The sequence below is a fragment of the Empidonax traillii genome, unplaced genomic scaffold, assembly GCF_003031625.1.
Source record: "Empidonax traillii isolate 1590-97213 ecotype Southwest subspecies unplaced genomic scaffold, ASM303162v1 scaffold905:size246956, whole genome shotgun sequence".
Lineage (NCBI taxonomy): Eukaryota > Metazoa > Chordata > Aves > Passeriformes > Tyrannidae > Empidonax > Empidonax traillii.
In genome coordinates this window covers 176,704-191,283 of record NW_020956098.1, presented here as the reverse complement: position 1 = coordinate 191,283, position 14,580 = coordinate 176,704, and the positions used below count along the sequence as shown (strand labels likewise).

At 42.1% G+C, this 14,580-nt stretch overlaps 1 protein-coding gene across 1 annotated transcript in view; it reads right to left on the bottom strand.

The window, feature by feature from the left end:
- LOC114067369 (protein eva-1 homolog C-like) overlaps nucleotides 1-14,580 on the bottom strand; it is a 117,957-nt gene that overhangs the window by 23,201 nt on the left and 80,176 nt on the right. The window contains exon 4 of the mRNA XM_027902754.1: nucleotides 8,721-8,873. Within this exon, the coding sequence (XP_027758555.1) occupies nucleotides 8,721-8,873 (153 nt within the window). The remainder of the gene's footprint in view (nucleotides 1-8,720; nucleotides 8,874-14,580) is intronic.

The following is a 14,580-nucleotide window of genomic DNA, read 5'->3' as shown; positions in this document are numbered from 1 at the left end:
CACCTGGACATGTGAACATGCTGTAAAGCTGTCAGGTAGTGGTTTTCCACAGGCTGTCCATGGATCTGGAAAGGCAGCAGAGCATGGAGCACAACCCTATACTAACATGTACACACTGAAAAATAAGCAAAATAGAACCTGAGAAGAAAACTCTACCCACTGGTCAGAGGATGCACTCTGAGTTAGTGAATTTGGAAAAAAGAAAAATGGAGCACTCATCCTACTTTTCCAACCAACAAAGTATCAGACCTTGAAGTAACAAAAGGATCAAATGATTAGCTGTAATTAAAGGCTTCAGAAAGAGAATCACTGCCTGAGATACTATTTCCAGTAGTGCATGCGAGGTAAGTGATTAAGCACTGGAACAGGACTGGTGGTACCTGATTAAGAGATGAACTCTCTGCCAAGCTTTGGCTCAGTGTAAAGTCACCAGGAGCAGACCTACATCTCGAATTTAATCAGCAGACCCCTAGCTTTCCTTGCTGTCTTTTGAGAAGCAGGTGAAAGGAACAACCTAAGATACCTATTCCCTTGAGGGAAGTCATCTACAAACAATTGGCAGCTCTTGGAGGACACTCCTCCCAAGCAAAGGACAGGATTTTTCTCCAAAACACGCAGCCTGATTTCTTGCTAAAGAATTAAAGAGGAAAACTTCATTGCTGGGAGCAATGAAGCAGAGAGGACAGAATGAAAGATGGAAGATGTGGGAGTCAATTATCTAAGAGGAGAGAAATTTAGTTCCTGTAAAGAAAGCTGACGGATGCCTGAATCAGCCCTGTGGTATCCAGTTATCTGCCAAAAGAGAAAGCCAACTTCAATGGAACAGCAAAAAAAGGTGTAAGCGGAAGTAACTCCAACCTTGCAGGTGAGGCAGCTGCCTAAATCCTTCCACGTTTTACCTAGGAGTGACTCAGAACTGCCCTAATCTGCACGAAAATCTCTGTCATAAACAGGAGGGAAGGAAGCTCCCTCGCTTCTGGACAGTTTCTCGTATATTTTAAAGATGCTCCATTAGCTGTGGTTGATACAAAGTTCAGCTCCCTCACAAAGGGACAGCTGCTGGAGGTGTCTAAGCCTCTGCTTCAGCCAAAATTAGCCATCCAGCAGCCTGTGAAGGATGTCTTAACAGAGCATCAATGAGTCAGTCTGCACTCTGTGCAACATATCAAATTCCGGGCACTTTCAGCTCAGCCCATGCCTGGTAAGTTTGATGTTCTCTTTAAAAGCCAGTGCAGAAGCCTGTTAATAAAGATGAACTTTGTCCACTTTCTCTCTCAGTAAGCAGCCTAGGAAGGTAATTTCTTTATCAGTGTGGTGCTGTCAAACAGTTTCTGAACTGAAATACAATTAATTTCTCTTCCTTGCCATGGCACACAAGCCCCTGCAGAGAACTCAAGAAGTGACTTGGATCTAGATCCACAGGAACTGTGGAAGAGGAAGAAAACCAAACTATAAATACTTAAGTATCCAATTACCAGCCCGTGTGAAGATCAACCAATGGAAACAAAAGACTACCCTTAAACAAAAACGGTGCAGAAGCAGATGTTTAAAGAGGAATGCTCAGAAGAAGAAACCCAAAGCAATTAAAAAGTGAAGCTCCCTGTTGCTGTTTGTAATAATGATAAATTGTCATCATCTTTATTGCAAATAGCAGCAGAGAACTTCACATTGATGCACCAGTGTCCCTGAAAACAACTGGCTAAAAAGGAAATCTATATCCAAACATTAGAAGGATGTGTAGAGAAGACCAGCTTTACATTAAAAAGTAAATTTGAAAGAAACAGAGAGAAAAATTAGTCACCACACACTTCATAAAACTTAGGAAACTTCAGCAGCAGGCTGGAAAAGAGAAAATGATCTTAAAAAAACCCAATCATTTAGAGACTGCAACTGATGGATCAATTACAGGTTTAATTACAAATCCTATAGTTACATTTAGAAACATTTGGGTTATTAATGTGAATTTAAATCATCTTATCACCTTTGTATCTGGAATCAGAACTCATATAAAATATATGAGGAAGAGACTGACTCAGAGTGTGTAAAGTTGAGCAAATTACTAACGTTTCTGGGGTTTGGGGGCTAAAGTGAGAATCTGAGGAGAGCTTCTAACATTTTCCAAGAAGTCTCAGAGAACAAAGAAATTTTGGTCTGGCAATGACAGTAAAAATTTAATATTTAATTTGCAGCAGAGTTGATCATGGGCTGTAAGGCATTCAAGACCAGAGGCAAAGAAGCCAACACCTTTAGCCTCCCTCAGTACAGGACAGGGATGGTGCATTCCATGCATCTACTGCTCTGTAAAGTCCTTAAATTCATTCGTCCTTTCTATTCATTACAGCCCAACAAAAGCCTTTTCCTGAATATAGAGACAGTCAACAAGTGCCCAGATTTAGGCTGAAGCAGGGTCAGAACTTCAGAAGCTGTGGGACTGGCCCAGTTTTTAAAGAAACTACCGAGCTAACATAGCCTGCAAGTCACTTCTTGCCTTTGGTTCCTAAAATAAAGCACAGCGTGCCTGCAAGCTCACAGGTTTCACATTACCTGTGTTTCTCAGGCTCAGCATTCTCCATCATGGTAATTTTACAGTATTCCTGAGGGACATCTGAATTATTTTAAGACAAACTTTATCAGTTCTGAGCAAGTTACACTGGTTTTCATTCATGGAAATAAATTAAGATGCTGTAGATTTAAATCTCTTAAGTTCTGCCCTTATATTGCTGAGTTTGTTTTTATCTAATAGTTGGACAATATGCATCTTTTATAAAATCAGCTACTGAAGAAGTTGATACTACTGATGCAAATACCTGCTTTACTTCTTCAAATATCATACCAATAGCACCACAGAAATTACTAGTGCTATTTAAATCACTATTTTCAGAATTTTTATTCACAATCACTGCATGGGGTCACTTCACTGTAAAAAGCATTTTAAAACCAACTTGAACTTAGAGAAAGATCTTGCCCACATTCACATTTGAAAGGATTTTTTTCTTTTTTCTTTTAATAGCTATTGTGCGCATATAAAAACAACTTCATATAAATCATTTTTATGACTCTATGGAACCCAACAATAGTTTGAGTTTTCTAGAAACAGCTGTAAAGTGATTTTAATTACCTCCTGGTGTTTTGAGACAAAAAGTGAAACATGTAAAGTATCTAAAATTAAAAAAAAAACAACTTTCTGAAAGCAGGCTTTGTCTCTCTTTGACTCAGTATTCTAAATGAGAATTGCATTTAATTTAAATTTAGATCGGTATGATATGTGAATTAAACAGCAACTGAAATTTATTTAGCCTTCAAATTTGGATACTTGTGAGTTTTACTACATAGGAGCAGATTGGCCTCTAAAAACATGTTCTTAATCATGAGCTATACACATAATAAAATAGTTTCTGCGCTGAATGCAAATGAAGCATATATAGGGTCACACCTAAAAGCAGGAGTGCTTTGGAAGCCTGGTGTGCACCTTAGAAAGGAACAACATGGTCTGATACTCCTACACCTGCTGCTCATCCCACAGACCTGGCTTTATAGCTGGCTTAAAGGACATATGGTGAAATCAGGATGAAGCATGAGAGCATTTCAGCTGCAAGCACTTGCATCTGCTAAAGGTTGACCAGGCATTATCTGATCCCCACAGATTTCAGTGGATATCCCATCCTTTCCTGCCATCCCAACCCCCCTCTACTTTTCCCTTCAGTGCCAGAGGTTACTCTTCCTCATCGGTCCAGCATCACAGTTTGGAGGCCTTTTCTTTTTAAATATTTGATTAAGACCTAGATTAGAGCACAGCCACAGACTTGTACTGATGGAAACAGGGTGGAAAATGGTCATGGATGGTGAAGCAGAAGAGAGACAGAAATGCACAGCTGGAAGGGCAGGAGTCTCTTAAAACCAGCTCTTGTGCTGGCAGGAACAAGTACCACGGAATAAAATAGACTTTTTACTGCACGTATTTCATACTTATTCACATGTTAGATCTGATCACATATAAACAAACTAGAAGGGTCCATTATTTATATGGTGTAATAAATATTTATATGAGAGCTCTGCTTCAAATCATATATACATCTGCATTAAGAGGAGGAAATCAAAACAAACTGGGTTGGATCACCTTCTGTCACTAGAAGCATTAGAATGAAAAATGCCAGGGAATGAGTACCTAAAGAACTGGCTCATTTGCTGCTCTTCCATTATCAAATCCCATGAGTCGGAGAGCACCACTGACCATCTGAGTTTCCTCAGGGCTTTGTAAACACATCCATTTCTCCCCTTTATGGAGGCACAGGAGAGAACTTGTATGTTAAGTGACAAGGACATTTCACTTCTCAGCAGACTGCTCAGCTTAACCCACACATCACAACCCAGAGCTGGGCTGTGGAGTCAGGGTTCCCACGATCTTGCCCTGACTCCAAAGCCAAGCCCGGATTCCTTCTACCCAGGATGAGCAATTAAATAGCTTTGGGCTTTTTTGTGTACGTGATGGAGAGAGACGGGGTCCTTGAGAAGCAGATCCTGTGTTAGAGGTCAGCTGAACACGTCCATCTCACTCTCTGTGGTTCAGAGGGGTAGCTACTGTAAAACTGAATAATGTGAACGTGTCAGGTGTCCTGAATATGATCAAAAGATATTGCGCCACTAAGTGATAAAAAGGGTAATCATTTTACATCCAAGTTCTTCCTCCTTGGCCTCCAAATTAGATCATTACCTTGCACTCAGATACACGTAGGGAAAGGCCATTTTTTTAAATTGGTTTCCCTTGGTATAAACAAGTCACTTAGAGATGCAGGCAGAGGCAGCTGTAAACAGCACGAAAAAGGGGCAAAGGGCTCACTAGGCTGAGGGAAATTAATGGTTCATTGCTTGTAAATAGCTATTTCCCCAGAGCCTACCCTATGCTCTGTGTATGCTCTCTGCACATGCTGGCAGCAAAGTGGAGGCTTTATTAAGGGAGTTACAAACAAGGTCAAATTCCTTTAGGAGCTTTTCAGAGTTCCCAAGGCATTCAAGGAGGGGTCCAGCTGTTTGCAGGGGTTTCCCATTACGGTCAGAGACACAAGTTTTAGCACGTTTCCAGTTAAAAGGAGATCTGGCAGATTTTCTCTTTAACATGACAGGGATAGGATGGAGTTCTTAGCAATAACTTTCTCTTCACAGATGACAAGCACATTCATATAGACATTAGACAAAGAGAAAGCATGGCATGGCATGGTATGGTGTGTGAAGTCTGACTTGGGCATCTTACATCACCCAAAAGTAGCACAACAATAGCTGGATTAAAAGGGCTGCAACGCCTCAATACCTCAGGACCCACCTTAGCACCTAACGTGTCTCATGCCTCTGGAGAATCTGGGAAACTCACTTTTGGTGGACTTTATTTCCTCAACATTTCTACAGGAATACAAGGTCTTGTTTTTCAAGGCAGAAATGACACAAATTGAATTATTTTTTTAACTTATATATGCAGTGCTCTATTAGGCCACCTCTCCTCCCCATCTTAGACCTCAGCTCTTTAAAAGCCTCACCTGTACAAGCTGTAGATTTCTAAATTCAATCCAAATGTGCATTTTTCTTCCACAGGGGAGGAAAAAAAAAAAAAAAAGAATCAAATTTTCTGAACTGTTTTTCATTAGGAGAGGAAGAAAAGATAACCTTCACCACCTTTGAGGCAAGAATGAGTTCTTCACTCATCAAATAGCTCATTTTGCCTGGATATAAATAATCACCGCAAACTTGTCCAGGAGCTACTTCCCAGCAAAAGGCCTTTTGCCAAGGCTCAGACTTGACACAAATCATCAGTCCCATGAAATTCAAACAGAATAAATCTTCCATATACAGAACATAGCTTGGTTCTGCCTTACAGGAACTAGTTGCTGCCACAAAGTCTGAGTCATATGGTCATATTTGTAAGATCAGCTCGCTGTGAATGTCTGGGATCAAAGGCTGTCACGGAGCAGCCCTCCCCACACTGGAAACGTGGGAATGTGCAGGGAAATGTTCTCTAGCTAGCAAAAGCTTTGATTTATAAATTGTGATGTTTCCACCTGCTCCCGAAGGAACAGAGTTGCCTGCTGGGCTAGGCAGGCCCGTGGCAGAAGCACAGCTTCTGGAGCAGGTTGGGGGACCCTGAGCGCTGCTCCCACAATCACTAGTGGCAGCTGGCAGTACAACTCGCTCACTTCACTGCTGCAGCTGTAGGCAGGATGGTGATCTCTTGCAGCTTGCTGTGGGGAAGTATGGTGTGAATATGCTTTTTGCTGACTTTGGTTGGAGATGGATCCTACACCAGTTTCTCCTGTGGCTCAAAGGAGTGTGCTATCTGCAGCCACAACTCACCTTCCCGTTTCTGAATCACTGGAGCTCTGTCCCATTGGGTCAGCTCACACAGGTGGATGAGGGGAAGGTCGTGATGAGCAGAGACTGCCTGTAGCATTGGCAGCATCACCCTGAGGGATCTGCGAGCTGTTGCTGGAGAGACCTGAACAACCACTCCCAAATGCAGCTGGGATTTGAGGGCTGAACCATGGGGAGTTGAAACACCACCTGCTCACTCATAGGTTTTAAGTTAAGCTCATACCCCTCCACTTCACTCAGGATTCCAGCATGCAGAGAAACATCAAGGTCAACAGCTACAGTCTGTCTTTCACCCTACATACACAGTGCCCAAATGTCTGGGAGAACCCCAGGGAAGTCTCTGCTTCATGATGAGTTCCTCATCTCTCCCCTCCAACCCTGCAGGGCATTCAGTCAGCCACTGCCCTACCTACCTACCTCCTTGGCACCCTAGCAGCTCCAGGCTGATGTAACACAGATGCTTCAGACCTCAGCAATTCCAAACATGTGAATATTTGCTCGTGTCCAATATCTCAGTGATTGTTAGCATCAGTTCACAGCCTAATACCTTGTGCTGGATTTTAACATAAAGCTCCCTCAGCATTCCCATCCCTGGCTTGTTGTTGCAGTGCCTTGTACTGAGCCAGCTCTCATAACTAGTTTCATGTAAGAGCTGACACTGGAGGAAGGCCCTGCCTCATCCCAGCAGCAGGCTGTGTGCTGCACTCTGGGATCTGACACCTCATTTCCTTGGGCAAACATCCCAATTTGTAGAACTCACAAGGCCAGTTTTTGGCACGCAGGCACTAGAGGTGCTGTGGCACGTACAGCCCTGCTGTCAGACCCCACTGCTTGTTCACTGCCTCCCATCCCATTTTCTGGTGTCACACGCCTGGATCCCAGACAGTACAGGTTTTGTGAGTTAGTATCTGGGCAAAGAAGAGTAAAACTTTGCAGCTTCACGTAGGGTTCTGCTTCAGGCTGACATTGAAGAGCAGGCCCCTGTGCTGGCACCTTGTCACTTTGTATGTGCCTGTTCTGCTCTCTCAGCAAGGACAGAGGAGTGGGGTGCTCAGGTCTACTCCAGAAACCCATCCAGTTTTACTGACTCGGTAAGTTCTCACCCAGCAGCCCAACCACCACAGAAACCAGTGCACAGCCCCTCCCAAACACCACACAAAAGTGGTCTAAGCTAACCTGCCTCACATATCTGTTTCAGCTTCTGCACCCTGGCACCTGGGGGACAACAGGAGCACATCCAGGGACACTGGTCACCTCAAGAGACGGGAGGTAACTCGTTAAAAGATGTTGACTCTGCTGTCATGCACTCACCCACGGGACTGGGCAGGAGACCCTGCACCGCTCAGTTGTGCTGCAAGTGCTCAGGTTTTCACAGCTGCACAACTAAGGCACTCTCCACGCTGCACAAATAACCTGACTGGCCTGATTCCACCTGTGGGTTCCTACTGACACCCATCACCTGTGTATCGTATTTCCAAGCAGTCACTTCACATGCTTCCATTTGAATAGCATTTAACTCCTTGAGGGCACTGGATCAGCAGCTGTGAAGCTGAAGATCTTCACATACAGCTGAACAGATCCCAGCACAGGCAATTGCAGCAGATCAAGCTTCCCTGTACAGCTCCCACTGAAGCCTTTCCCTCTCTGGAGGCAATTCTTCTGGGAAACCAGTTAATTCCCTCTCAGCTCTGTAGAGAAGGATCATGAGGAATGTTGAACACAGGATTTTGTACTGCAGACTGTTGCTCTTTCTATCACAGCCTAAAATATTCAAAGTCATTTCACATTGGCTCAAGAACAGACAGTTCTAGTGAATGTTTTTCAATTATTTATCTTTCACTCCTGACTGTAAGAGACTATGATAGCCTGAGAGTAAAAATCTACTTGAAGATACTGTAAGCCAACCATAACATGATGAAACTTAACAACTTGCTTTTTTAATTCGCTCCTTTGCTTTAACTTCAGTAAAAGTTTAAATGCAGTATCAGGGCTTCAATGTTGCAGATAGCACATGACAATATGCTCCTTCATATTTTAGGCAGAGGTTTGGTGTCTGAACCACCAGAAGGACGGAAAATTGAACAAGAAATCCAAACACCTTCCATCATATAATCTGATATATCTGTTAAAAGCCTGTGACTTCGTAACTTGGCTGGAACATCTAGCTGAATCTCGGTTTGGTGTTCATGATGAAACTCACCACTGGTTAACAAGGTGCCACACACCAGGAGCACTTACACGGCAGGTTTTATGTCCCAGTCCTAATTTTCTGATCAGGTTCTGTGCCAGCACTACCATGATGACAGTAAACAAAATCACCCTGCCCATTTTAGCAAGCTCTGCCAACCCATCCCCCTGCTTACCAATCATGGGCATCCCTAGGTTTTGGTACGGGCACTCCAGGCCACCTCCTTGTGTCCTCCCAAAGATAGCCGAGTAAATGGCTATCACCATGCTCTTCTTACAGCTTAGCCTCAGCTTGTCATCTTCACAGGCTACTTTACTCTTGTATTCATCTGGAAGGAAACAAACACTTGGTTACTCAGCTGATCCAGAGGTGGGCACCCAGCAGGGTGGGTGGGAGCCCTCTCACCTCCCCGTGGTGTGAGCTCAGCAGCAATTCCGGGCACACGCTCAGGGGTGCACATCAGCTGCCAGCACAACCCCAGCCTTAGCAACTGCATTTGCTAGAGGAACACAGATCTTTCCCATCATGCATTCTGCCTCTGACATTATCAGCACATTTAATGAGCATATTTTAGGCTGGCACATGTCAATTCTGTTAAGTAGCCAATAATTTCATTTTGCAGACAAATAAGTGAGGAAGTATGGCTATTGAGTGATATGGCAAGGGAAGGTGAAAGCCTGTCTTTGGGAACCTACCTCATCCATATCAGCCCTTTATGTGCCAAGCACTTATTCTACATCACAGAATCTAAAATTCAAACATCATCATTCTTAAAAGCCTTTTTTCCCAGCAGCTCTCCCTTGGCAGATCCAATAGGAGCTATACTAAGTGTGATAATTATGGAAGCCGCTCCTGCCTGTTGCAAACACAGATATACAAAAGCTGCTCCCCAAATTCCTCTCAAAATGGTCAGCTCGAGAATGCAAAATACATTCTTGCTCTTGAAAGGTTGGTACACAAAGAACAGTCACTCAGTTTACATCTCTCAAGAAGACTGGACAATCATTTCATAAGAAGCACATGTCATTCTCTTCTCTTTACTATTATTTGGATTATGGGAACCTCTAGAGGTCCCAACCTAGAATTGGCCCTCCCCATGTGTGTCTGACTACATATTACTGAAAACAAACAGTATTTTGGAGAGCTGAACCTTTACAGCTAGACATCTACAACTGTGACAGAAAGAGACTAAGAAAAAGGCAGTGACGTAAAGAGAGTAAAAAAACTGAAGTGACATGTCTGTGGACACTGCAGCCAACTTAGGGCACAGCCAGGAATACACCCTCAACCTCCCCAGCCTCTGGAGAGGGACCTTTCACCTTTTTATGTTATTTACCCTTATAAATGTGGCCATAACAGCATCCAGATTGCTTAATGGGTAGGGTCTGTGACCCCTGGTAACGCCCCAGGCATGATCAGTCATTTCATCTTGAATGCCTCTCTAGTTGTACCAGGTCAAAGTTGTGCCAGAGAGCACGTGAGCAACCAAACACATAACCATCAGCCAATGCCTGGGACTGCCCCTGTCCCTGTATCACTTCCTAGCATAGACATCATTTTTGTCTCTCTCTGACAGTGGCTCTCAGTGTCTGGTATCACACACAGACACACACACATATATATAAATATATCTATCTATCTATATATATATCTGTAAGAACTTATGCAAAGTCTACATCCACCAAACTATTCAGTAACTGAGAACACCAGCTAAGAATTACCTTATAGGTTAATATTCAAGTCTTCCAATCCTGGTAGTTAGCACTTAATGTCATATTTTTTTTAGTGCAATGTAATTCTAGAATTACACTACAATTGAATTCTTGAACTATAGAATTCAAGAATAATTTTTCCTTGTTGGTGATGGAAAGTAATTTTTCCACCAAAGTTGAATCATAGAAGAATTTAGTACAGAAGACTCCTCAGGAGGTCATCTAGCTTGAACCATGTTCAAAAAAGGGCTAATTTCTACTTCAGATTAGATTTTTTCAGAAGCAACCACATGGAGAAAACATGAGTTATACCAAAACATGAACGTGTTGATTTAAAAAGAAATATCTGAGAACGAAATTATTCCTCATATTCAACTTGAAAATTCCTACTTGAAGCCAAAAAATAGCACCCTCAAAGTAGCTGCTGTTCAGAGCATCAACTGGAATATGAAAACCCTGATCCAAACCTTCGCAGTCCAGATGGGAATCTTAACCCTAGACCCTATTCCAGTACATAATCTTCCTTCTCACTCTGCTAACTTTTTGCAAACATCTCTGAAAGATCCTAATTTTTCTCCCACTGCAGAGAAACTTTCAAAGCTCTAAGATATTTATTGAATGTGAAAACACTTTGTGATCCGTCCCTGTAGATGAAGACACAATTAAGGCCTACCTCATTCAAGGGAGAGTCTGTGCAGAGAACACACATCCCTCAGCAATAACCATATGTATAAACCCACGACCAGCTGAGTGTGTAAAACGTGACAGGAATCAGAAATAGAAGCTTTTTGCGATTTCAGAGTATATAACGAGAGAAGAACCTCAAGTAGCTGTGAAGAATCAGTGGTGGACTTGACAGTGTTAGGTTAATGGTTGGACTTCATGATCTTAGAGGTTTTTCTTAAACTAAATAAGTCTATGATTCTATGACCATTTTATCTCTATTTCATCCATAGTCAACATAAAAGCATCTGACTGCTACACTGAACATACTAAGGGGTTTCATCTTCACCTATAAATGTCTCCCACAGGATTTTTGTTTCTTCTGTGAGGGAAATTAAATGAAAGCTTTACTCTGCTATAAAGTATAAAACTTAACAGAGTATAATAGAACTTTATGGACTTATTAGACTTTTTTTTTTCTTTAGGGAAAAAAAACCAGATTAAAACTAAAAGCACAAGGGCACAGAAATCTCCTATAGGACAAGCTGTACGTAGTTAATGTTAAATCAATATTAGAGAATAGAAGAATACTTGTGACTGGCTGAAGTGGTTGAAATATGAAATAGTCAATTAGCTTTAAAGAAAGAGCAATTTTGAAGCCGCTAATGAGAGGGTCCTCTGTGAAGGTCTTATTTCTTACAAGGCACTAACTCAATTTCCTCTTCCAATTTGGTTATTATTAGCTACATATCTCAATTAACAAGTATAACTGATTGCTTAACCACATGTTCTATGGACTCATTTAAGGTCTTTAGAATACTTAACAAATTCTGCTGACCATTCAAAGTCAGAGCTTGTAATTTGGAAACTTGACTGGGATTTAAACACAGTGAATATTTCACTGAGCCCACTGGGATGGACAGGCATTCACAACTGAAGGTCAGTCCAGCAGTCATGAGACAATCAACAACTTGTCCTTATAACACCTTCCAGTTCCTAAAGGAGGTACAAGAGAGCTGGAGAGGGACTTTTCATAAGGGCATGAAGTGATAGGACAAGGGAGAATGGCCTGAAGCTGAAGGAGGGCAGGTTTACACTGGATATTAGGAAGAAATTCTTTACTGTGAGGGTAGCGAGGTACTGCAACAGGTTGCCCAGAGAAGCTGTGGATGCCTCATCCCTGGAAGTGTTCAAGGCCAGGTTGGATGGGGCTTTAAGCAACCTGGTCTTGTGGAAAGTGTTCCTGTTCACCGTAGTTGCATTGGAACTGGATGGTCTTTAAGGCCCCTTTCAACCTATGCCATTCTATGATTCCATAATTCTATGAACAACAAAACACTGCCTCCCACATTTGCAGTTCTTACCCTTGTAGCTGCTCTGGGAAGGTGAGTTCAGGGCTTATGGGGGAAGCTGCCTGACGGATGGCTCAAAAATCAGAGTGGGGAGGTGAACTTGAGTGCCCACTCCTTGAGAGCAAGAGTAGTTCATGGGTGATGTGCTCCCACAACACTGCAGTGTGAAGTAAGAGGGCTGCGCCCCTTGAAGCAGATGTCACCTCCCAGTTACTAAATTCTGCCTCTATTTGAGCTGCCACTCCCCAAGGCTCTGGCTGAGTCCAAACTGGTTGGGCTGCAGTTGCCTGGTCTGGCACAGAGTGAGACACTGATTTCTTAAAAGGCATTTTAAAAAGGAAGAAAAAAAGAGTGAAACACACAGTAATACTTCAGTCTCACAAAATGTTCCTTTAAGCTTGATCACTGGAAGACAGTCTTGGTGTTTCTGGGTAACCTGATAGAAATCTGGATAAACAAACAGATAAGAAAGTGATGCTATGGAAGACACAAGTCTCTGAAAGTATTTTTCACTTCATAGCATTGCCATCTCCATCTAAACCAGGGTGAGCAAAAGCCAAACACTGGTGGCTCTCAGGCACTGGACAACAGTAAGGACTGTGACTGATATTAAAAAAATACAGAGCTAAGCATCCTCCCTATATTCACTGGTACTTCACCGATAATAACCTGACATAAACACTGAAAAGAACCGAGGCAGCACAAGTGACATAAGAGAGCTGGGACTGGGAACAAATGTGCATTTTTGTCTCTCACTCTCCCAAGCAGAACTGGCCTCCTACAGATCACTCACAATCTGGTCCTAAGCCTGCTCTAACTGTTACAGTCTGGATATAATTCAGGCCAAATGCAAACATTTGTATTAGTGGGTTTCATGTTTCACCCTGAAAAATTAAACACGCTTAAATGGCCTCGGAAAGGTGGCAGTGATATTCAGCAAATGGCTTACTCCACTCTAATCCCCCATGCAGTCATTTGTAGGGCAACAGAGATTTACCCTGATTAAGATATTTGCTAAGGATAATATCCCTTTTATTACTGCCTGGTTTCAGAGACACTGGCTTAAATATAACTCAGTAGAGAGAACCCAAGGAGGGAACAGCTGCAGGCTTTTCTAGACACGTTTTTAAAGGTCACTATGTGACACTATTATAATGTAGCTTGGACAATTATGGGGAAAAAATATAAATGTTTCTAATAGAAAAATGGGCTCTCTCAAACAGTAAAATGAATAAGAAGACCCATTTTAATCATAGGATGCATACAATAATATTAACCTATGTGACCTATAGTAAATACAATTACCCAGTGTCTTAAGAACATTTTTATTTTTGGTCCACAACAATTTTCTGAATGATCATGACTCAAAGCTCAAAACTAAATGTCAGTTGCCTCAATCTCTTCAGGACCTTAGAGATAAGAGATCCTAAAAAGATTTTGTTAGATCACTTACAAAGTGATGGAATGCATTAATGCCAGAGTTCTACCTTGCCTAAAACTATATTTTTGAACAGAACTTGTGGGAAAAATTATGAAATTTTGCTAATTAAAATATGCATACTTCACATAATCAGTGCATAATAGCTGACCCTATTTCCCAGATCAAAGAACTGGAAACACATGTAAAGTAAAATCTGTTTTCCTCACAAAATCCTAAAGGATTGCAATCTTAGAACTGCAGATCTGAGCAAAGAAAGTGATTTTGTAGGAAACAGAGATGGTTTTGCCCAATTCCTTCTTACATCAGGATTGTTTCCCACAGAAAACTTTCTTGTCTAGGTTATAACTATATATAAATAAATTAATGAGACTGCACCCAAGATGCCACTTCGGAACTGAACTAGACTCTGTGTTAGGCAATGTCTTCTCAGTGGCCCAGTTTTTGCCTTGTTTACCTTCATCCCAGCTTTGTCACCTGTTCTGCTGCATGTCACCCAAAATAAAGAACATTTCTCTCCCCAAAACTCATAATTCTTCATTATATCCAGCCATTCCACCATCACCTAATTAACAGATAAATGACCATGGGTGGTGGTTAGTGCTGGTCTGTGAAAAAGGGCTGAGGGACCACCCCCTTCCTCACTCAGCCCCTCTGAGACGCACAGTGGGCCAGGTGGTTCAAGGGGAATATGCAGCCTCTTAGTCATAAGTTAAAATTCAACAAACTTTTACAGACCCCAGAAACCATCTGCAAATAACAAAGATGATGGTAACACACGTGGTGAGATTTTGGTAATTTCAGCACATGCCCAGGGAGAATACTTAGAGTGCAAAAGTCACCACATAGCCATTTTTTGTGTCAGCCTAA